This window comes from Microcebus murinus, chromosome 3 (genome assembly GCF_040939455.1).
Source record: "Microcebus murinus isolate Inina chromosome 3, M.murinus_Inina_mat1.0, whole genome shotgun sequence".
NCBI lineage: Eukaryota > Metazoa > Chordata > Mammalia > Primates > Cheirogaleidae > Microcebus > Microcebus murinus.
The window spans coordinates 20,926,433-20,949,516 of NC_134106.1; the positions used below are offsets into that span (position 1 = coordinate 20,926,433).

The 23,084-nt window shown below is 38.4% G+C and overlaps 2 protein-coding genes across 3 annotated transcripts in view; one reads left to right on the plus strand and one right to left on the minus strand.

The window, feature by feature from the left end:
• Positions 1-5,056, minus strand: part of HADHA (hydroxyacyl-CoA dehydrogenase trifunctional multienzyme complex subunit alpha) — a 45,367-nt gene extending 40,311 nt beyond the window's left edge. Inside the window, exon 1 of the mRNA XM_012788155.3 lies at positions 4,849-5,056. Coding sequence (XP_012643609.1) covers positions 4,849-4,915 — 67 coding nt within the window. The 5' untranslated portion in view covers positions 4,916-5,056. The remainder of the gene's footprint in view (positions 1-4,848) is intronic.
• Positions 5,057-5,138: 82 nt separating this feature from the next.
• Positions 5,139-23,084, plus strand: part of HADHB (hydroxyacyl-CoA dehydrogenase trifunctional multienzyme complex subunit beta) — a 38,501-nt gene continuing 20,555 nt past the window's right edge. The window contains exons 1-5 of one of the 2 annotated variants that reach the window (XM_020288642.2): positions 5,139-5,308; positions 11,302-11,376; positions 11,485-11,529; positions 16,884-16,983; positions 22,010-22,054. In XM_020288642.2, coding sequence (XP_020144231.1) covers positions 11,310-11,376; positions 11,485-11,529; positions 16,884-16,983; positions 22,010-22,054 — 257 coding nt within the window. In that variant the 5' untranslated portion in view covers positions 5,139-5,308; positions 11,302-11,309. The remainder of the gene's footprint in view (positions 5,309-11,301; positions 11,377-11,484; positions 11,530-16,883; positions 16,984-22,009; positions 22,055-23,084) is intronic. The other variant, XM_012788157.3, reaches the window with a different exon arrangement.

The window sequence follows — 23,084 nt, forward strand, 5'->3', positions numbered from 1 at the left end:
AAGAATTTGCCCTAGCTTGCAATGATAAAGGCAAATGGACAATAAAAATCAAGCCAGTTTGGTCATTGTACATCATGATGGATATTCTAAATGCAATTTTAAATATCAACTCTACCAAAAACACTTTCTACATGAAAGTGTAGACCATTAGAAACAAACATTACAACCATACCCACTTACAAGCTGAGGATGGCCTATGTTTGACCAGGAGGCAGGGACCCTTTGGGAGCTGGCAACAATTACATATGGCCAAAGGAGAACCCAAGACACTATCCAATATATCCAGCTGGACTATGATTCCCATAACAGTATTAAGAAGTGATTCTAGAACTATATTGAGCATTAGAATCAACTGGGGAGGTCCAAATATACACACAAATTCTTGGGCCCCAACCTAGGACCACAGAATCAGATTTTCAGAGGGTTAGGTATTAGAATCTGCATTTTTAAAAAGGTGATGCTAAAGTATACAGCGAACAAATGGGTATGTGGGAACCACTGACTTGATGAAGCAATGATGGAATAGAGGAGGACTATTAATAGTTAGCCAAGGCTCTTGCTTCATCAATATTATCTATTTTGCTGTTCTTTAAAGGAAGGGAAGACACAGAAAATAGCAGCCTTATATAGGTCTAAAAGGCAAGGCAACATATTAAAAAAGGAAAGGAAACTTTGTGGATAGCACCAGAAGCAGAATGGGGTCATCTTAGGCTCTGTCTACATTTCTTCTTTAAGCAATCCAAGCCAGCCCTTTTAGTCAAAGATGAAGGTTCAACCACCAGGTTTATTTACTAGTTGTGTGGCCATAAACAAGTCTCTTAGTGAATTCCAGTGTTTTCAGATAGCAGAGGCCAGGCATCTCATCAATGCCCAGTGCTTCAGCTTCAATAATGACATACTTCTCTCTTCTTTATCCATCATTTGAAATCTGTGTCATCTGTAGTCATCACCCTTCCTTCTTTATATTTGCACCCCGACTCCAACCTTTCCCACAAAACCTCATCTTCAGATCATCTACAATGATCCTTCCCTTCTCTGCCTTCATTTTTATCTTTATTACTTTCTGTTTTGTTCTCTTATTGCTGTATCTGTAGCAAGTGTTTCACCAACCACATTGTAATCTATTCCAAGATCATCTTACAGTCATTCATTCAACAAAAATATATTGTGACCTACCATGTGCCATTCACTGTTCTAGGCACTTGAAGTACAGCTAGGCATTTGGGGTGAACAAAAAAGACAAAAATCCCTGTCTTGATGGAGCTTACATTCCAGGGCAGCAGGGAATATGATATCTGGGAAGAATTAGTTCCTACTTAACGGAGATAAATGAAGAGGTGAAAACAGATGTGGCATAAAAAAATTTAACTGTAAAGTATAAATTCCAGTGGGAAGGGAGGCAGGGGATAGATAATTCTAGATAGAACAGGGTAAAGTGGATTGGAGTAGAAACACACTGATTGGAAATGAGGGATGAGATAAGCAGACAAAACCTAAAAAACATGAATATGTCAATAAGCATGTTAGAAGATAAGCCCGTAAGTGCAAAAAGATAATAACACGAGCATGGGTTGCAATTTTAAAGATCAAATATTTGAGACAACAGGTTGGTGCACATTATCCTATAGTTTAAACTATTTTAACTTACCTACTAACCTATCTTTACTGCCTACACACCCAAACACAAAACCTGTTCTAAATCAACACAGACAAAAACAAAGAGAAAATCAGTAAATATACAAGCATACTTAGAAAAGAATTCCAAAACATAGTCAACTAAATCAAGTTAGAGCACAAGGCAGCTTTGCTTTTAGGATCTAGCCTTTCCCACAACCTAAAGTAGAGCATACTCTGTCACAGCTGAATGAACTTTAGCCTATATCTACTGTGCCAGCAAGAGAGAAACCTTTGTCCTACTTTTTAACCATCTTTGTAACATAACTCAAGAAAATACCTACAAGACTACAGTTTTAAGACTACAGTCAGTGGAAAGAGTTGGATTATGCTGACACAAATTTCAAATTTGAAAATATTCTTTTGGTTGTTTTCTTATAATTCAATCATGGGGGAAAGGATAGGATTAAGGAAGTGAAGGTCAAATTTAAAAAATACGCCATCTACTAAAGTGATTGCCTGTAATTCATTTCTTGTGAAATTATTTTACCACTTACATAATTAGGAATTTAGATTCAGAATAGGAATGAGAATTAGACAAGATATTCTGGTTAAGATGTGATTTTTATTTGGTAGTCATATTCAGAGTTATAGCAAATATAAACATAGAGCAGGAATGCTTTATAACTTCAAGAATTACAAGTCAAGCCGGGCGCGGTGGCTCACGCCTGTAATCCTAGCTCTCTGGGAGGCTGAGGCGGGCGGATTGCTCGAGGTCGGGAGTTCGAAACCAGCCTGAGCAAGAGCGAGACCTCGTCTCTACTATAAATAGAAAGAAACTAATTGGCCAACTAATATATATAGAAAAAATTAGCCGGGCATTGTGGCACGTGCCTGTAGTCCCAGCTACTTGGGAGGCTGAGACAGAAGGATCGCTTGAGCCCAGGAGTTTGAGGTTGCTGTGAGCTAGGCTGACGCCACGGCACTCACTCTAGCCTAGGCAACAAAGCAAGACTCTGTCTCAAAAAAAAAAAAAAAAAAAAAAAAGAATTACAAGTCAATTTCAAGAGAATTTAAGCATCTACCAGCAAATGTCATAATCTAATTAAATGTCTGGCAAAGCCTTAGCATAGACTTTCAGGGTGAAGGATTATCTGTTGAGTCTAATGGTAACACAGGTGTGCTGGTAGTTTTAAATTCACATTTTTTTCAAAATTTATAAATTACTATTAAAAGGGGCAGTAACTATAATCAGTCACATTTTCTTATTGGTGAAAACACAATACATAATACATATTTATGTGTGTGTGTATATTTCTACACACAAAACAGAAAAATTAAGCTGGTAGCTTTTTATGACACATGGAAAATATAAAAATTACTTAAAAAATACTTAGATATAAAGAATCACAGTTATTCAAGGATGGAAAGATTTAATAATGGCTAACATTTACTGAGTACTGACTCCATTAAAAATTGTTTTCTACCTAAAAAAAACTCCTTTAGACCTCATAATATGGTATTATTCTCCATTTTACAAGTGAGAAAACAGACAGAAACTAATTGCCAGAGGATAAAAGGAAGGAAAAGCCAGATCCAAACCCAGAAGTCAGACTCCAAACTCAATGCTTTCAATCACTCTGTCACGCTACTTCTAATATCAAAGAAAAATCCATAGTCTCTATGATTCATTTTACAGATGAGGAAAATAAAGACCTTTTAGATTAAGGTATTCAGTCACACAGCTGGTTAGTGACTAGAAACCACATGACCTGACTACTACTTCAGAATAATAGCAGCTGCCAATCCATAAGAAATACCTTAAAACCAATGCAGGGGCAAGTTCAAAAATACACAGTTGAGGCCAGGCATAGTGGCTGAGCCTGTAATCCCAGTTCTTTGGGAGAACAAGGTGGGAGGATGACTTGAGGCCACGAGTTCAAGACCAGACTGGGGAAAATAGTGAGACCCCCCCCATCTCTATTGAAAAGAAAAGGAAAAAACATACATTTGACTTTTCAAAAGTGTTAAACTATAAATGTGGAAAATAGGGGGAAAAAACTGTAAGTAAACACAACCAAAGGCTAACACAGGCATATTAGAGAATAAGTAATTCATTTTTCTTAATCCCTTTCCTTGATCTTCACAATGTTTCCATTTTCTGTAATGTGGTTTATAATATAATTGGTACACATGCAACAGTCCCATTGAGACTAAAAAGAGTGATTGAAAAAATAAGGCAGAAAAAGATTCAATCATCCAATTAATCACCTTACAATAAAGGCAGACTCCAGCTACCTGTCTAAAAAAAGCATACTACCCCAGTGGTTGGGGAGGAGGAAAGAGAGGGAGGGAATTCATATCATAAGTTAAATTAAAAGTCAAAATTTCCAATTAAGTAACTGGTATCAAGTACAACATGCAATAAAAAGTTAGTCACATTTGATCTTACAGATTTGGGATGGAAGGAAAATGCTAGGTTTTCTATTTTACAACCACCCACTTTAACCCTTTCACTGTCAGTTTGAAGAGAAACAATATAGCTAATTCAGGCTGACTGCGAATCGTCAGAAACAGGATTAGAAATAGTTCTTTAAATGCTCCAACATTTTATTTCTTAACATACAGGTATATGTGTATTTTAAAAGAATGTCTTCCAGGAAGTTGCAGACCCATTGAAATTCAATATATACTATACGTTCACACTGGGATTACAGGCACTGCAAGAGTTGAGCTCCCTACTGAAATGTGGTAGTTACGTACAAAAATGCTTGTGAGGGAAAGGAGCAGGGAGTGGCAATGATGTGCAAGTCTGGTTAATTCCATCCATGAAGCTTTTAATGAGCAAGGTGCTGTGGAGCCACAAAGATGCGACGGAATGGGTCCCGATCCTTTTAGAACTCCCGATCTGGTAGGTACAATTCAAAGCCCATTATTAAAGAAAATAAGAGGGGCGTGAGCCCAGAAGTGTGACGCAGGAGACCTGCGGAGAGGCGCCAGACTGCGTGGATAGAACTCAGAAACGTTGTGGGTTACAAGTGTAAAATCGCCGCAGGCCTCAGAATCGCGAGAGAGTAAGTGACAGTCCCTTCGCAAGGACACAGGAAACGGGGTCCCAGGGAGGGGTCCTCGGGCGGGGTGGACAGGCGGCAGCAAGGGGGCACGCGACCCCAGGGCCACCTCAGTCCCCGCAGTTCTGCCCGGCGTTCTGAGGTGCCCTCGGTCAGACCTCACCTCGGGAGCGGAGGATCCTGCAGGCAGGGAAGCGGCTGAGGCTGCCAATTGCCCGGGAGGCCACCATGTTGAACTGAAGAGGACGAAACTGGAAAGCGCTTCTAGCTGGGGCGGCCAAGTGGAGGACTTTTCTTCCCGCAGCCTGGCCAGCCAGGCGCCCGACGTACTGCCTGACTAAAACCCAGACGCCGAGTCGCCGCCCACACCTAATCCCTGCCCTTCGCTAACGAGGCCGGAAGGACGCCTTCTTCGCTGGAGGCCCAAGGCCTGTGGAGGGGCGGAGTGCCGGGGTTTCCATCAGGCGGCCGGCGGGCAGCCCGCGAGGCCTGCTCCAGCCGCGGGTGGGGGCGAGGGGTCCTTTCCAGACAGGACCCTGCTCCTGGTCCAGCCGAGTCTTGGCACTTTGGTGCGAACCTTGCCCAGAGCGGGAGCTTGCACTGACTCGAAGGAAGGTGAGACGGTACGTGCGCTCGGTTTTCCGCCTGGCCTTTCCCACAGTGGTGTAACCTGTGTCTGAGTTTATCACCGCAAGTTAACGAACTGTTTGCTTGTGTGTGTGTGTGTTGGCCTAAAGCACTGGGCTACGGTTCAGTGTTCGTGGTTTCACCTGCTTTGCCCGTAGCCAGGTCAGCGGCTATAGAGATTCAGAACGGCGCCACGGGTTACCCCGATTTCTGCAGTAAAGGGCGGGACTCGGTCTAATGACTGAGGCTTCAGTATGGGAGGCGATGAGACAGTCCTCCATCCCGCTTGGTGACACAGTGCTCCGGGGGATTTTCTAATCTAGAAGAGATCTGGCGATCATGGTCATTCACCTCCCTCACTTTATTGGTGAAGAAACTGAAGCCATGAATCGGAGTGAGTGATTTTACACATGGCCACAGGTGGTAGAAATAGGACGAGAGCCTAAGCCTACTAACTTCTAGGCAAGAGTTCTGCATTGCATGATAGTGGTTTTTTTTGTGCTGAAAAGGATGGTCTTGAATCCTGGAATAAAAGTGATTGGTTTCAAAAGGAAGTCACATTGAGGGTCTACTGTGTTCTGGACCCCTTTATACTTTTTGTGTTTAGTTCCCACGATCCCAAAATTACTGTTATCATTTGCATTTTCTAGATGAAGGTTAGGAAGCTTAGAGAGATTAAATTTTCTGGTCCTGTGGCAGAGCCAGGATTCAGAAATAAGTGTGAGTCTCACTACTACCAGATTGACAATTCGGCAAGAAAGGAAATGAGAAAGGGCAGGGAAGTTGAGACTGAAGTAAAGAGTATGGAAAGAAAGAAGAAAGGTTTCTGTTTAAAGCTCAAGTGAAATAATGAGTCAACATCACCGTGAGCACTTTAAGGAAAAACTGGATGACCACTTATGAATAAATTGCAAAAAGGATTCCTGATGACCTCGTAAGGTTTTTACTGTTCAAAGCCTGCCTTCTGCCCACATAATGCTCTCTTTTGCATCTAGTTGCATGTACCACTTATTATTTAGATCGGGGTGGCAATTGTTTTCTGTAAAGAGCCAGACAGTAAATAGTTTCGGCTTTGCAGGCCCATATTGGTCTCTTCATAAATTCTTTGTTTTGTTTAGTTTACAACTCTTTAAAAACGTAAAGATTATTCTTAGTTGGAAGCCCATGGATTGTAGTTTGCCAGCTCCTGATTTAGATCACTCATTTGGCTCCCTTTTTGTGTTCCCTGCGCTCTCAACAAAATTGTAAACTCCATCAGGGCAGAAATGTTATGTTTCTTTGATGCTCAGCAATTTAGTACAATGGTTTATATAGAGGACAACTAAATACATTTATATCACTACTCACCTAATAATAATAGCAGACGTATAATCCTTACTACACATTGGGCACTGTTCCAAGTGCTATATATGTGTGTGTGTTTGTATGGTGTGTGTGTATATATATGTAAAATCCTCACAACAGCTCTATGTGTGTGGTAGATACTAGAATTATCTACGTTTTCAGATGATGGTCCTAAGACAGAGAAAGGTTAAGTTACTCTTTTAAGGTCAGACTGCTAGCATGGAGCCAGGATTTGGACTTAGGCTGGCTTTAGAGTCTGTTAACTGTTACATTGTATCTTAATGATGTGACAATGAACTACTAGTGCCACCTCATCTTGTTTTCATTACTTGCCTAGCCCCTTCTTCCTTTCCTTTGCTCCCAGGTGGCTGCAACTTTATGCCTTTCCATAGTTCCACACATTACTCAAGCCTAGCCTACCCTAGCCTGGAGTTTCCATGCTTTGAATATTCTTAAGTCAAAGTTTCTGTTTTCTGAATCTTAGCAAATGACAGTAAAAATCAACTGTACCCTAGGATAGTTTGCTTAGTCCCTAGTTTGAAATCTGTTTTTTGTTAATTATTGAAGGAATATATATATTTTTTCCAAAAACTATAGAAAAGTCTAAAGAAAATAAATCTATAATTCCACCACCCCAAAATAATTACTGTTAACATTTTGCTGTGCATTTTTCTGGACATTTTTAATGCATTTACATACTTTTATATATCTGTATGAGATATTGATGTACAGTCAACCCTCCATTTCCATGAGTTCCACATCTGTGGTTTCAACCAATTTCTGATTGAAAATGCGGTTAGACCTAGGATGGTTTAGTCTGTACTGAATGTGTACAGACTTTTTTCCGCATCATTATTCCCTAAACAAAACAGTGTAACAACTATTTACATAGCATTTACGTTGTATTAGTATTATAAGTAATCTAGAGATGAGTTAAAGTATATAGGCGAATGTGTATATGTAGGTTTGTGCATATATTACACCATTTTATATAAAGGTCTTGAGCATCTAGGACCCAAGGGGTCCAGGAACCAATCCCGCTTAGATACTAAGGGATGACTGTGTTTGTATACGTTAAGTAAAGCTGGAATTATACTGTACATAATAAGTAAAATGCTCATTATAAAAAATTAAAACAGAAAACTATAAAACAAAAGCCCCTCTTTATCCTTTCCATAGCTTTATGAACTTTCTTTTCTTTCTCTCTCTCTCTTTCTGTCACAAAATGGAATCTTGCTACACATATTGTTTGTTCTGCTGCTTGCTTTTTCATTTAATATAATGTGGACATTTTTCCATGACAATATATACATATGTATCATTATGTTTCATTTTTCTGCCAAATAGTATCTTGGTATTCTTGCCAAACTGCCAAACAGTACTCCATGGGATGTTTGTACTATAATTTATTTCACCATTTTCTGTTGATGTGCATTTAGATTAGTTTTAGTTTTCCACAAATATAAACAATACTACAGTGAGCATCTTGAGTTTTTCTGTAAGCTAGAGACCTGTGTATGCTACACATATATTTTGAATATTTCTATAGGTTAGAGGCCAATAAGAGTAATTATTGGATTCAGGAATTTACAATTCGGGCTGGGTGTGCTGGCTTATGCCTGTAATCCTAGTATTTGGGTGGTCAAGGCAGGAGGATTGTTTGAGGCCAGGAGTTTGAGAACAGCCTGAACAACATAGCAAGACCCTATCTCTACAAAAAATAGAAAAATTGCTAACATGGTGGCATGTGCTTGTAGTCCCAGCTACTTGGGTGGCTGAGATAGGAAGATTGCTTGAGCCCAAGAGTTTGATATTGCAGTGAGCTATGATGATACCACAGTGCTCTAGCCCGGGCAACAGCGTGAGACCCTATCTCAAAAAAAAAAAAAAAAAATCCACAAGTCAAATTTTGATAGTTAACTACAAAATTACAACCCCAAAAGGCCTTAGCAATTTATATTTCTATCAGCTAGTATCTGGATGGGGGAACATGGAGAAAAGAAAAAAAACTAGTATCTGGAAATGCCTATTTAGTTAGATCTAGTCTTGCCAGAATTATATATTAACCCTATTTAAAATTTTTGCTAATCTGATGACCTCAAAATAATACCTTGCTTTAATTTTCTAAAAAAACTTTATTATTAGTGAAGTGAACATTATTTGTTTATTTGACATTTTAATTTCTTCTGTGAATTGCTGGTTTTGCTTCTGTCTTCCTTTCCCTCTCTCAGATCACTCATCACTCTATCTAGGTGAACAAACAGGTACAAAGTCTTTCAGGGGCTAGCTTCTAAGTTCTAAGAGGTAGTTGTCAATTAACAGAGGTAAAACAAAAGAGATATAGTGACTCAATATTTCTTTGATTAGTTATGGTGGACTTAAAGGTAGACAGGAGAGAGCAGGAAGCTCATCTCTAATAAACAGGTTGTTTATAACCACCAGGGCGCATCTCTGGGCAAAGTGCACTCATTGTCTCTGGTTCCCATCCTGTGGGCCATATTTGCCTCGTCTTGTCTTTCAAGACACAGGGAACCTCACAGATTTTGAGATACTGGGAAGCCTTCCTGGAAAACATCCCTACTGGAGATTTGAGAGCTCTCCTATGATAGCAGCCTCTAATAAGTAAACCATTGAATTCACATATTCCTTCAGGGCAAAACCCTGCAAACTTCTGTTTCTGTCTCTAATATAGTAATATAGTGTTATACAATTGAATAATGGTCTTATGAGCCACATTTTATTAATTCCTTAATCATATTTTTCCAACAGATATACAATGACAAGTCTTCCCACTCTTGTCTCCTAGTTACTCAATTCCTTTCCTTCCAGCCAACAATTATTTTTAACATTTTTTAATACTTCAGGGGTCTTTTATGCTGATACAGGAAATGTAAGTATTATTTTTCCTCTTTTAGCATCAATGATAGCATGCTGTACACAGTATTTTGCACTCTGCCTTCTTTACTTAATAATATAGCTTAGAGGAGCAATCACTCTGTGATTCTCTTCCATGGATACACATTACATGAATTTATATGCCTTTTCTCAAAAAAAAAAATTTAGCTTAGAAATGGTTTCATATTGTTATATATCATTTCCGTTTTCTTTTACAGCCTGCATAATATTTCACTGGGTTGCTGTAACATGATTTACTTAACCATTTATTTGTTGGTTATTCTAATCTTTTGCTATTACAGTGACAACATAGGTAATAACCCATGTGTGTAAGTGATATCCATGAAGTAAATTCATGGAAATGGAATTGTTGGATTAAAAGTTAGGTAAATTGTAGTTTTGACAGATAACTACCAAATTGCCCTCTGTGGGGATTGCGTGGATTTATACACTTGGCATCAGTGTATGAGAGTGTCTGTGCGTACCCTAAACGACAGTGCATAACGAAACTTTGAGCCTTTACTAATTTGACTGTTGTATCTATGTGGTTTTAATTTGAATTTCTTTTCATATATTTAAGAGCCTTTTGTATTTCCTTTTCTGTGAGCTGTCTTGTCTGTTCATATCCTGTGCCTATTTGTCTGCTGGCTTTTTCCTTAGTGATTTGTAGAAACCCATTGTTAGGAATGTAGCCTTTTTTTGTGGGGTGAATAGTTAATTTACTTTAGATATTTTTTAATACATAGGTTTTTTTTGTTTGTTTGTTTTGTTTTTTGAGTCAGAGTCTCACTTGGTTGCCCGTGGTGTCAGCGTAGCTCACAGCAACCTCAAACTCCTGGGCTCAAGCGATCCTTCTGCCTCAGCCTCCTGCGTAGCTGGGACTACAGGCATGCGTCACCATGCCCGGCTAATTTTTTCTATATATATATTTAGTTGGCCAATTAATTTCTTTCTATTTATAGTAGAGACAGTGTCTCACTCTTGCTCAGGCTGGTCTTGAACTCCTGACCTTGAGCGATCCACCCACCTCAGCCTCCCAGAGTGCTAGGATTACAAGTGTGAGCCACTGCGCCCGGCCAATACATAGGGTTTTTATGTGTCCTTAAAATTTTTTTTTGTTATTTGAAACAATGCAGTATCAAACTTAGAAAAAGGTCGTAAGTGCAGTCCTACAAACTTTTTTTTCTAGCAGCAGTTGAGAGTTGCTGACATGATGCTTCACCATCCCTAAATACTTTTGTGTGTATTCCTTTCAAATGCAAACATTCCTGAAGGCCTTCTACATAATCACAGTACAACCTTCAATATCATGAAATGAACACTGGTGGTTTTATGATCATGCCTAACAGTCTCTACTTCTTTGGCACTAAAGGAGAGCACAAACTCTGGAGCTAGACTGCCTGGGTTCAAATCCCAGCTCTGCCACTCAGTAGCTGTGGGTTTTTGGGCAACTCACTCAATCCCTTTATACCTCAGTTTCCTCATGTCTTACAAAGGGTGTATACTAATTATTCCTACTTCATAGATTGTTGTGAGGATAGATGGTTAAGGCTTAGAATAGTGGTTGGCACAACATGAAAGTCATGTCAGTGTAGCTATTTTAATATTATTAGAGAAAGGATAGTTGATACTAGCTTAAATTTTATGGCATTTTATAGTACTCATGAATGAGGTTAACAGAGTTTATAGAATACAATATAAGCTACAACTTGTTCAACTAACCCAGGATGTATTTTTCTTCTCTTTTTAGATTTCAGAATGACTACTATCTTGACTTGCACTTTAAAAAACCTTCCTAGTACATCAAAATGGGCCCTCAGATTCCGTAAGTTTAATTTTTTCTTTTTTAAGATTAGATTTGGATTTATTATCAGCATCTTACACAGACATTAAATGGTATTGCTTTTTATAAACAGTTTGTTTTGTCTTCTAGCTGTAAGATTGCTGAGCTGTTCCTCCCAGCTACGAGCTGCCCCAGGTATGGTAGTTTGTAAAATAAACATTTCTGATTTAAATGTTAGATTCTAGATTCTATATTTTGTAAATTCTGCATAAAAACCAAAACAAATTTGCTAATTTTCCTGTTTTTATGAGCAACATGAACATCACTATTGCCTTGAAATTTAAAAAGTATAGAGCCAATCAATAATGATATTACATTATTTAGGATTGGGCTTGAGGATGTTGACAGGAGACTACTTTCTGATATTTGAAACTGATGGAGTCATGGGAGTTCCATAAACCTTGCTGATCAGTTTATTCACTCTCTGGCTGTCAGTCCTGGAGATGATTAGTATACCTCTTGAGACCTTTGTAGAGCCAAAAATTAACTTTTTAAATTTGCAGTTAGTGATATGCTTCTCTGTTGATGAATATCTTCTTATCCCATATGCAAGAGGACCCATTCTTGAAATAGAGGTGATTGGGGAGCCAGTCAACAAACAGAAGGTTGTTTAGTCAATAGGAAATGAAAGAGTAAGGACATTTGTTGATTTTATATGGTCATTTAGGCCCTAGATAAACCCAATGAATTGGGCTTTTTTACTGCAGGTTTTTGCAGAATCTACTGTGGATATGTATCTTCACTGATCAGTGCTAAAAACACCCTGACAAATAGAAAAAGTACCTTCCAGGATTCAGAAAACCTATGCTGTCTTCCAGTTCTACTTTTTTCTGGGCAGTATGGCCTTGAACTGGATACTTTGCTTCCTTGTGCTTTAGTTTCTTCATCTAAAAAAGAAATATAATAATTCTAGTCTTGTCAACCTCATGTAGTTATGAAGATATCTCAAAGCACTTTGAAAACTATAAACTCAAATTCTCAGAGGTCTGTTGCTTAATCCCCACTAGAGAAGTTTCATATTGTCATGTAACAAATATATTTCCTGTGGCCTCTAAATTCTAACTAGAATATAGATTTCTATTAGCCCCATAAAGAATAATTCCTTTCTGTCTGTCTTCACCTTTTCCCTAATTCTGATGTTCACCCAGGCCTTTGCTTTGCAAAGTCACACAAATAGATCTGATCCTTGCCAAGTGAGAGAAGGTCATTCTGAATACCAACAGGGGAAAGCATTTATTAATGTCTGGCATTTAGACTATTCTTTATGCTGCTCTGTAGCTATTCTTGATGTGTCTGTCTCTTACAGCTATATTTTAAGCCCTTGTGAGTATTTAGTTGTTTATGTCCTCAGTGACTAACACAATGTCCTACAAGTAATTTGTGTTAACACTGATGATGACAGTAGTGCAGGAAGGCACATGATAAGACAGAGGAATGTGACCAGCTGATTTGAGGGGAAGGAGCAGGCATATGTCTATGCTGAGCAAGTTTTAGGTGGCAGTAATTTTATAACTGATTCCTCTTGGAGCTCACGTGAAAATCCCTGCCTGACACAGCTGTTATGATGAAGGAATTAAAATAGAGGGGCACAGGATGTATTGATGTTTTTAGTCATTTGATAGACTGGAAATGTAAGTGTCTGGAAATTTTGAATGATTTGATGGTTATATCTATATATTGATTTCTCTGTGTATATACACACACATATATAGCAACATATATAGCAGTTGTATAATACATGACACATCTTGTATCTTCTTTGATTTTAATTATATAGAGAGAATAAAGGATACATGTCAGTCAGCCAGTGAATCCTAGGTTTTGGAGTTGAAAGGAGCCTTTAAGGTCATCTAGTCTAGCTTCCATATTTTCAAATTTAAAATATTGGCTAAGCAGAGCCTAGAACCCAGATACTATAACTCCCAATTCAGATTCTTATAATTCATTGCTACTGTGTGCCCATAGCACTGTGGAACATATAAAACAGAGCTGTATCATTAGCCCTTGAGAAAGTTTTGACGTGGTTGGGAGCCGTTGTATATACGAAACAGAATGAGAGTCCTTGGTTGACTGTTCACTACATAATTTAGAACAAATGTTTTTTAAATGTGGCTTGTAGAATTTGTCTAATTACTTTATAATATGTTAAATTGTTTGGAGGCCTAAATAGAAGTTCAGAGGCAGGAACACAAGTAACTGTAGTTATCAGGGAAGGCTTTACTAGGAGGTGGATGGTGAACTAGGCCCAAGAGACAGGTAAGAATTAGATGGGCAAAAGGGCCACACAGATAGAATACACGAGTAAAGGCAAGGAGGTTGGTGTAAGCTCGGCCGTAGCGACTGGAGGCCTTCTCCTTGTGTCACATGAAGAGGAGCCCCTCAGTCTTTTGGGGAGTAGTGGAAAAATACTTTTGAAAGTTAAGGTAGAACCAAGTAAAGCAGGTAATTTGTTAGAGGAGGTAAGAATTTTAATTTCAAAGTGTATAAAAGGAACATATTGTCAGTTCTTAGAAAGCAGACTAACATGATGACGTATCCTCTGTCCTTTCCTCTCATCACTTTATTCTCTCCAAGGTCAGTCATGGGTAATCTGCAAATCTTCAAATTTAGTGGCCTGTTTTCAGTGCTTATGCTCCTTGACCATCTTGTTCTCCTTGACACTCTCCTACTTTTGCTCTCATACACTGTTCTCTCTTGATTCTCCTGCTGAAGTTACTGTCTCTCTCACATCTTTCTGCCCTCTTAATGACGGGAAATCACAAAGCTAAGTGCTCTCAAGGATGAGACGGTTTGTGTGTGCCACAACTGGGAAGGTGTTAGGAACCAAGCAAGCAGTGCTGGGGGCCAGCTACTTTGTCTCTTCATTTGTCACATGTTATGTCCCTTTCCTGGCCCTTCTGTTTTTCTCTATATCCTTCTTCACCCTTCTTGCTGGCTTCTTTGCTCACTTACAGTTTATAAATTCTGGCTTACAAGTGACTTCAGTTTACCATCACCCTAGTTCTTCTCATGGCATCTTTTCAGTTTCAGCTAATTGGCATTTCTTTCCATGCTTTTTTGCTTAGAGAGAGAGTCTGACTCACGCAGTTTATCACTAGGTAGATGACATAGGTTACTGGTTGGCTACTGTATAACTTGGTCGTTGGTGGGTCCAGTAGCTACTCTGAATCTAATCAGCTTTTGCTATGGGCTTAGGGACATGACTGTCTGTGGCTTTCCCTTTGGCAGGGACTGTAAAAGGGGCAACTCCCTTTGGAGGGTGCTGTGGGAGAGCAGGCATTGCAAAATATATCTCTGCTTCTCCTCCTAAGCTACAAACATCTCATGACTTTCTGGTCTACACTCACTCCCCTTCAGAGCTTTTGTTTTCCATCTTCTAGCTACCTGCTGAGTAGACATATTCACCTGGATGTCTCTCCATAACCTCAAAGTTAGTAAGTTTAAAAATGAAGTCATCTTTATTTCAAAACCAGTTCTTACTTTGTGTAGAGTAGCTAGATTTTTCTTAGTCTCTAAGCTTGTTAATAATCCTGTTTTCCGCCGAGCGCGGTGACTCACGCCTGTAATCCTAGCACTCTGGGAGGCCGAGGCGGGCGGATTGCTCAAGGTCAGGAGTTCAAAACCAGCCTGAGCGAGACCCCGTCTCTACCATAAAAATAGAAAGAAATTAATTGGCCAACTAATATATATATATATATAAATCAGCCAGGCATGGAGGCTTGTGCCTGTAGTCCCAGCTACTCGGGAGGCTGAGGCAGGAGGATCGCTTGAGCCCAGGAGTTTGAGGTTGCTGTGAGCTAGGCTGATGCCATGGCACTCACTCTAGCCTAGGCAAGAAAACGAGACTCTGTCTCAAAAAAAAAAAAAAAATAATAATAATAATCCTGTTTTCCTTTCTTTCTATAATATATGTGGTCACCAAGATGCCTAATCTTCATTTATAGTCTGTCTTGTATCAGTCCCTTCCTTTTCATTCGCGCTGACACTGCGTTTGCCCTGGCGTTGCACATCACATGTTTACGGCTGCCACGGTGTCATCGCTCACCTCCTTGTTGCCTTTACCTCCTTCACCTGCGCATCTCCATTGGAGCCGCTGGGATAATCTCTGTACCCCACTTTAGCATGACTGCCGGCTCTGATGACTATTTCTTTCATGTTGGTTGTAGATATTTATTATAAATATTTCGCTATGACGTTAATGGGTGTGATAAGGTGTTTGTCGAAATTTTATTCCCAACAATTTAGGATTTTTTTTCTGTCTCTGACAATGAAGAAGTGATGATAGTAGATAAATTTTAATGTTAATGACAAGAAAAGAATGAAATAGATTTTTAATATACTAACATAGAAAGATCTCCCAGCTATATGGCTGTCAAAAAAGTATATATAATACACCAGTTTATGCATGTACATGCATTAAAAGAAACAAAAATTTGAAGGTGAGGCAAGGTGGCTCTTACCTATAATCCTAGCACTTTGGGAGGCTGAGGCAGGAGGATCACCTGAGGCCAGGAGTTTGAGAACAGTGTGGGCAACATAGCAAGACCCCATCTCTACAAAAATATAGAAAAATCAGCTGGGCATGGTGGTACATACCTGTAGTCCCAGCTACTCAGGAGGCTGAGGCAGGAAGATCACTTGAGCCCAGGAGTTTTACGTTGCAGTGGGCTGTGATGACGCCACTGCGCTCTAGTCTGGGCAACAGAGCGAGACCCTGTCTGAAAAAAAAATTTGAAAGCATATACAGTATATATACCAAATTAACAATAATTATCTCTGGGAAGGAAATAACATGGCAAAGAAGGGAATATAAAGAGGGAACTTTAGTTTTAGATTAGTATTGTTTACTTTTTTTTAACCACATGCATATATTTACGTTTTATTCTTTAATTTAAAAAAACTAAAGGGCATGCCTGTTGAAGTTAACAGCCAAAAAAAAAAGAAAAAAAAAAAAAAACAAAACTAAAGGGCAGTTACTGTTTTGAGATTAAAGAGTATTTAGGCCAGTTGATTCAAACAATCAGGAAGCATTGAATAACACGTTTTGTAGAATAGCAGTAGTCATTAGTCAAGTGGGCTTTATTTCTACAGATCAAGGTAAGAACATCAATTGTGTGAAATACTTTTCATTGTGTGAAAAGTGAACAATGTCAATCATTGTGACTTCTAATATTAAGAGCAGACTTATGTGTAAAATTGGTTACTTCTAATGAAATATTAATAGGTTGTCAAACAATAAAAATGAACAGTTTTATTAATAGCAAAATTATCTCATCATTGGGTAGAAACTTTGTTTACCTTATATATTATTTGGAAACTCATGAATGCTAGTCAATTTCTCAGCTCTTTTTTTTAAAGTATTGAAGTGGTTTAATAGCAAATGTAGGTTGGCATTGAATAATTCTTCTTAGAATGTCTATCTTTAAAAATGTAAAAAGTCATCTGACTTTATATGTTTTAGTTAGTAGTTCTTTAACTTTATCTTAAAGCTGGCCAGACCAAATCGAAGAAGACCTTAGCCAAACCCAATGTAAGGAATATAGTGGTGGTGGATGGTGTTCGTACTCCATTTTTGCAATCAGGCACTTCGTAAGTATGAAATGATCATGTTATTTATTCCTTCTTTTAAAGTACTTTCAAAAGTGGTCTTTGTAAATGTAACTCAGTAGGTAATACTATTATTAGTGGACTAATACATGGATAGCATTTCCATGAAATTAGTATGGAATAAATCCAGGCAGTGGTGAAATATTATGGCAAAATTTGTTTTATGCTCTTCATGAACAGGCCTAGTGCAGTTTTAGCTGGAAAAAGCCTTATTTTGAAAGCCTAGTGTAGGCCTAGATACCTTGCTTCCAACAGAGATATCTTTTCCTTTCCTGGAGATAAGTATATTGTTATTGTGCTTTCTCAGAAGTTTGAGTGCTGAAGATGTGGGTTGTGGGCATTCTGACGGGCCTGTAGTCCACTGGTTTGGCTTCCTGGGAATTACTAGGAATTGGAGTTGATGGGCTGGTCCAAACCCCTGGCCTAGTGCAACCCCAAGTATATGGGACCAGAATGATCCTAGACCAACTGCAAAAGACCCCAGCTGTGATGATGCCTCTGCACTATAGCCTGGGGAACAGAGCAAGACGCTGTCTCAAAAAAAAAAAAAAAAAATTGAAGGTATATATATTATATATACCCAATTAATAATATTTACCTCTGGGAAGGAAATACCATAGCAGGGAAGGGCATATAAAAGAGGGAACTATAGTTTTTACTTTCCATAGGTTAGTATTGTTTACTTTTTTTAGCCACATGCAAGTAAATCAAACTGTTCTTTTCTTTGGCCTTTCCTGTCTTTAAGTGAGGAGGATTAATCTGTCTAAAAGCTGATAATGGACTTTGGTAACTAGGTTCAAATTATTAGTTCTATTGTTTAGATTGTTTTTTTTGTTGTTGTTTAGACAGAGTCTCACTTTGTTGCCCAGACTAGAGTGAGTGGCATGGCATCAGACTAGCTCACAGCAACCTCAATCTCCTGGGCACAAGTGATCCTACTGCCTCAGCCTCCCGAGTAGCTGGGACTACAGGCATGTGCCACCATGCCCGGCTAATTTTTTTATATATATATTTTTAGTTGGCCAATTAATTTCTTTCTATTTTTAGTAGAGACAGGGTCTCCTCAGGGTGAACTCCTGACCTCGAGCAATCCGCCCGCCTCGGCCTCCTAGAGTGCTAGGATTACAGGCATGAGCCACCACACCTGGCCTTAGATTGTTTTAATGTATAATTTTTATGTGTGTATATAAATATATATATATATATATATATATTTTTTTTTTTTTTTTTTTTTTAAGAGACAAGGTCTCACTCTGTCACCCAGGCTGGAGTATAGTGGGACAGTCATAGCGCACTGTAGCCTTATACTCCTGGGCTCAAGCCATCCTCCCACCTCAGCCTCCCATGTAGCTGGGACTACAGGTGCATGTCACTGTGCCCCACCAATGTTTTATTTTTTTAGAGAGATTGGGTCTTGGTGTGTTGCCCAAGCTGGTCCAAACTCCTGGTCTCAAGCAATCCTTTTGCCTCAGCCTCTCAAGTTGTTGCAATTACAAGAATGAACCATTATGCCTTGATATTTTCAACGGGCAGTCAGTCACCAACTTAAAATGCTAAAGAATGTTAGGCACTTGTTAAAGATAATGAGACCTATCTTTATATACCAATATGGAAGATCTAAGATCTTGAAGATGTGTTAAGTGTAAAAAAACAAGATGCAGAGCATTGTGTATAATATGTCATCATTTGTGGAAGATACACATGTGTGTGTGTGTGTGTGTGTGTACATACACATGCAAGCAGCAAATGTTCATTTTTCAGCAGATGATTTGGGACATAGAAAATATTTTCTTTTCTTTTTTTTATTTATTTATTTTTTTTAACTCAGCATCACAGGGAAGAGTTTTTTTATTTTTATTTTTTTAATATTTTCTTTTAGAAATAATGCTATAAGCAAATGGGGGTGAAGTTTCTCCATTCATCCTACTTTGTCGATATGGTAATCCACTTAACAATATTTGTCTCTATAATCTCTCTCCTGTACTGACACAAGAGCAATAACAAGAATCTGAAGGCTTTAGCAGCAGGGAGGAGAGGAGATGGGATCTTCCTTGTATTGAACAGCAATAAGGTAGAAAAAGAAAGTTCCATCGAGAGATGAAAATTCTTGGCTAGGAAGACCATTTTTTGTTAAGAACTATTTGTATACTATGTAGGTATTTGATACCAACTGTTTCACTAGCTGTTAAAAAATACAAACATACTCAACTATTTCATTTACTTTTATTATTGAAACATTTGATAATTAGTATTTGTTTGAAGTTTGGTGTGAGGTATTCAGCACATTAGGATACGGTCTGTTCCTTTTGTTTTTCTGTGGACGAGGTTCTGGGGTCCCAAGAAAGGAGGGCCCCAGAAGTCGCCCTGTTGTGTATTATGTTTTAGTTTAATTCAAGATTCTGAATGACAGAGAAGACAAGAGTTCATGACCAATTTGGTGGTATAAAGAAGAGAAAAACTTTGACTAATGCAAGAAATGATAGTAATAGGGAAGAAAGAATAAAAAGCATTTTAAGGCAATATTTATATAAAGAACAGAAGTGACTGAAAAAATAACATAGTGGGAAAAGTTTTAAGTCATATCGTCGATGTTAAGATTGTGGAGGCAAATAAGTCATCTATAATAGGAGATCATTTTCAAGGTGGAAGAAGGTTTTTTCTATTTAATTTGAAGCACTGCTTTCAAACTGAGTGTTAGAAGCCCAGGTTCTTGTTAGAGGCAGGGGCATTATTTGGGAAGCACTCCTAGGAATAGACTCTAGCAGTAGAATTCAGGAGTCTGCCAGTCATTCTGATAGAGAGGAGTGTGGGAGCATGGGAATAAAGATTGGATATGATAAATAATTTATGGGTTAAGCATTTTCAAATTGGCACTCAACTTTCCCACAAATTATTCTGTTCTAAATTTGAGGAAGCTGGTTTTACCTATGAAAAATTTGGAAAACTAGCTATGATTCTCCTGTGATTCAGAATGAAAATAAAAATGTTTTTGGATTTTTAATTTTTCATTTTCAGGAACATAATGAATCTTCTTATGCAATCCAATGGTTAAATCTTTGATTTAAAAATAAATTTATTTTTGACATTTAAACAAACAAATAATTGCAGGTCATACCCAGATATTGGTTTCTAAATAGCATTCTTTCATGAAAGAAACCAGGGCTACTTAGAAGAATGACTAGGGCTGGGCCAGAGAAAATACAAGATGAGCTGGGAGCTCCAGAAAGTAAAGAAGTACTTAAAAAAAAAAAGATAGAGTCATGTCAAAAGATCACAGGACTAACCTGAAAGAGCTCCCAGTCACCAAAGCTGGAGCTATCTGAGCAATAAAATAAATGGAAACAGTATTGGATCATAACCCAAAGAATAAAATAAATGCCCATGAGTCTAATCTAATATAAATAAGTGATTGAATAGATAAATAAATGAAAGAGAAGGAACAGGTCTTCCTTACAGAAGAATTTCAATTAACGAATATGAAAAGAATGAGGAAAATAAATAAATTACCATTAGAATACCACAAAAAATCATTACAAGTAAGAGATTGCTAAAATTAGGTGAAATGTTAAGAAGAAACAGGGCATTTGCATAGCCTCAGAGTATCTCTGCCCAGTTTTTCATGAATTACTGTGATGATTTCAACATATGTCCACAAATTCTGTGTTACTCTTTCCGCTAGGAAATGGGGCTTAATTCTCCTCCCCTTGAGTGTGAACTGGATTTAGTGACTGACTTGTAACAAATTGAGTACAGAAAGATAGTAACTTTATACTGGGGTAAACTGGCAGATACTAGCTAACATCACTGGTAGTAAGTGACGTTGCTATCATGCACTCCCTGATGTTGAGCAATGTACTTCAGAGCAAGAGTACTTCACCTCTGTGACATTCCATAACCCCAGTCTTCAAAAGTGTCAAGGTCACCTGACAAGGACCTTCCTTGTCCTTGGAAGACAAGGAAAGACTAAGGAACTGTCACAAATTGGAGGAGACTGAGGAAGCGTGGCAACTAAATATTACGTGATATCCTGGATACATTTAATCCTGGAAGAGAAAAAAGACATTAGTGGGAAAATTAGTGAGATCCAGATAAAGTTAGTAGCTTAGTGAGTAGTATTGTGTCAGTATTCATTTCTTAGTTTTAATAAGTACATCATGGTTATGTAAAATGTTAACATTAAAAGAAGCAGAGTAAAAGGTATATGGAAAGTCTGATCTCTCCAATTTTTTTCTAAATCTCAAATTGCTTCAGAAAGTTTCTTTAAAAGTCCTAATACATCCTCTATATCCCATTATGCATTACAAAGTAAATAAATAATATGCTTTTAAAGTAAAAGTTTTAGGGCCAGTCATGGTGGCTCACTCCTGTAATCCTAGCACTTTGGGAGGCTGAGGCAGAGGTATTGCTTGAGACCAGGAGTTTGAGATCAGCCTGAGCAAGAGTGACACCCCCGAGCTCTGCCAAAAAAGAAAAGAAAAGAAAAAGAAAAACACAGAAAAATTAGCCAGGTGTGGTGGTATACACCTGTAGTCCCAGCTACCTGGAAGGGTCAGGCAGGAGGATTGCTTGAGCCCAGGAGTTTGAGGTTGTAGTGAACTACTGTGATGACACCACTGCACTGTAGCCAGGCGACAGAATGAGATCCTGTCTCAAAAAAAAAAAAAAAAAAAAAAAGGAGGGGTTTAAATTTAAAGAATATATGGCATGCTGAACAATAAGGAATTGGGCAGTACTTCTGTTAGATCTGAACAACAATAAGGAATTGGGCAACACTTCTGTCAGATTCTTATCTTAGCAACTTCAGCAGGAGTTAAGGATTGCCAGATTTTTAAGGATGACAAGTAACAAAGTCACACTATTTCATTTGAAATCTTGGACTGCCCTGGATAGGAAAGTTAAGTGCATTTGCAGCAGCATGTTTTAGATGATCTCTAGGTATTTCAAATAGAATGAATCTTTTTTTTTTAAGTTCTAGGTTTTTGGTTTAAATTATGCTTTCTTTCTCCAGATATAAAGACCTGATGCCACATGATTTGGCTAGAGCCGCACTAACGTAAGTAAATGCAGTTTCATTTCAGTTCTTATTTCATTAAAGACACTTTCTCCAGTTTTTATGCTTAAAATAGCATGTTCAATAAAAGTTTCATATTGGCCAGGCACGGTGGCTCACGCCTGTAATCCTAGCACTCTAGGAGGCCGAGGCAGGCGGATTGCTCAAGGTCAGGAGTGCGAAACCAGCCTGAGCAAGAGCGAGACCCCATCTCTACTAAAAATAGAGAGAAATTAATTGGCCAACTAATATATATAGAAAAAATTAGCTGGGCATGGTGGCATATGCCTGTAGTCCCAGCTACTCGGAAGGCTGAGGCAGAAGGATTGTTTGAGCCCAGGAGTTGGAGGTTGCTGTGAGTTAGGCTGACACCATGGCACTCACTCTAGCCTGGGCAATAAAGCAAGACTGTCTCAAAAAAAAAAAAAAAAAAAAGTTTCATATCTAGGCTATATTAACTTTCATGTGATAGGGAAAAATACTGATTAGCTGTTACAAGATTAATTCTTCATTTTAACCATCTGTGCTACACAACGTTAAGCAGCTCATGAATGTCAGCAATCTTTATTTTGCAGGCTTAACAGTGGCCTGCATGACAATATGGGCTTTGAGATAGGGCCTTGCTGTGTAGCCTAGGCTAGAGTGCGGTAGCATCATCATAGCTCACTGTATTCTCAAATTCCTGGGCTTGATTGATCCTTTTACCTCAGTGCATGTCACCACACCCAGCTAATTTTCCTATTTTTTATAGAGGTGGAAGTCTTTAACTCCTAGCCTCAAGCAGCCCTCCTGCCTCCGCCTCCCGAAGTGCTAGGATTACAGGCATGAGCCACTGCACCCAGCCACAATATTCTTTAATATTCTTTAATGAGTACCCTAAATAGCCATAGGACTAGATTGATAAGCCTAAACACAATACATATATTTGATGATTATCTTAGGAATTTAATTACTATATAAGGGTAGCTGAACAAATTGTATATATATATATATTTATCTAGAAAGAAACCTGAAGATTAATGTGCAAACCACA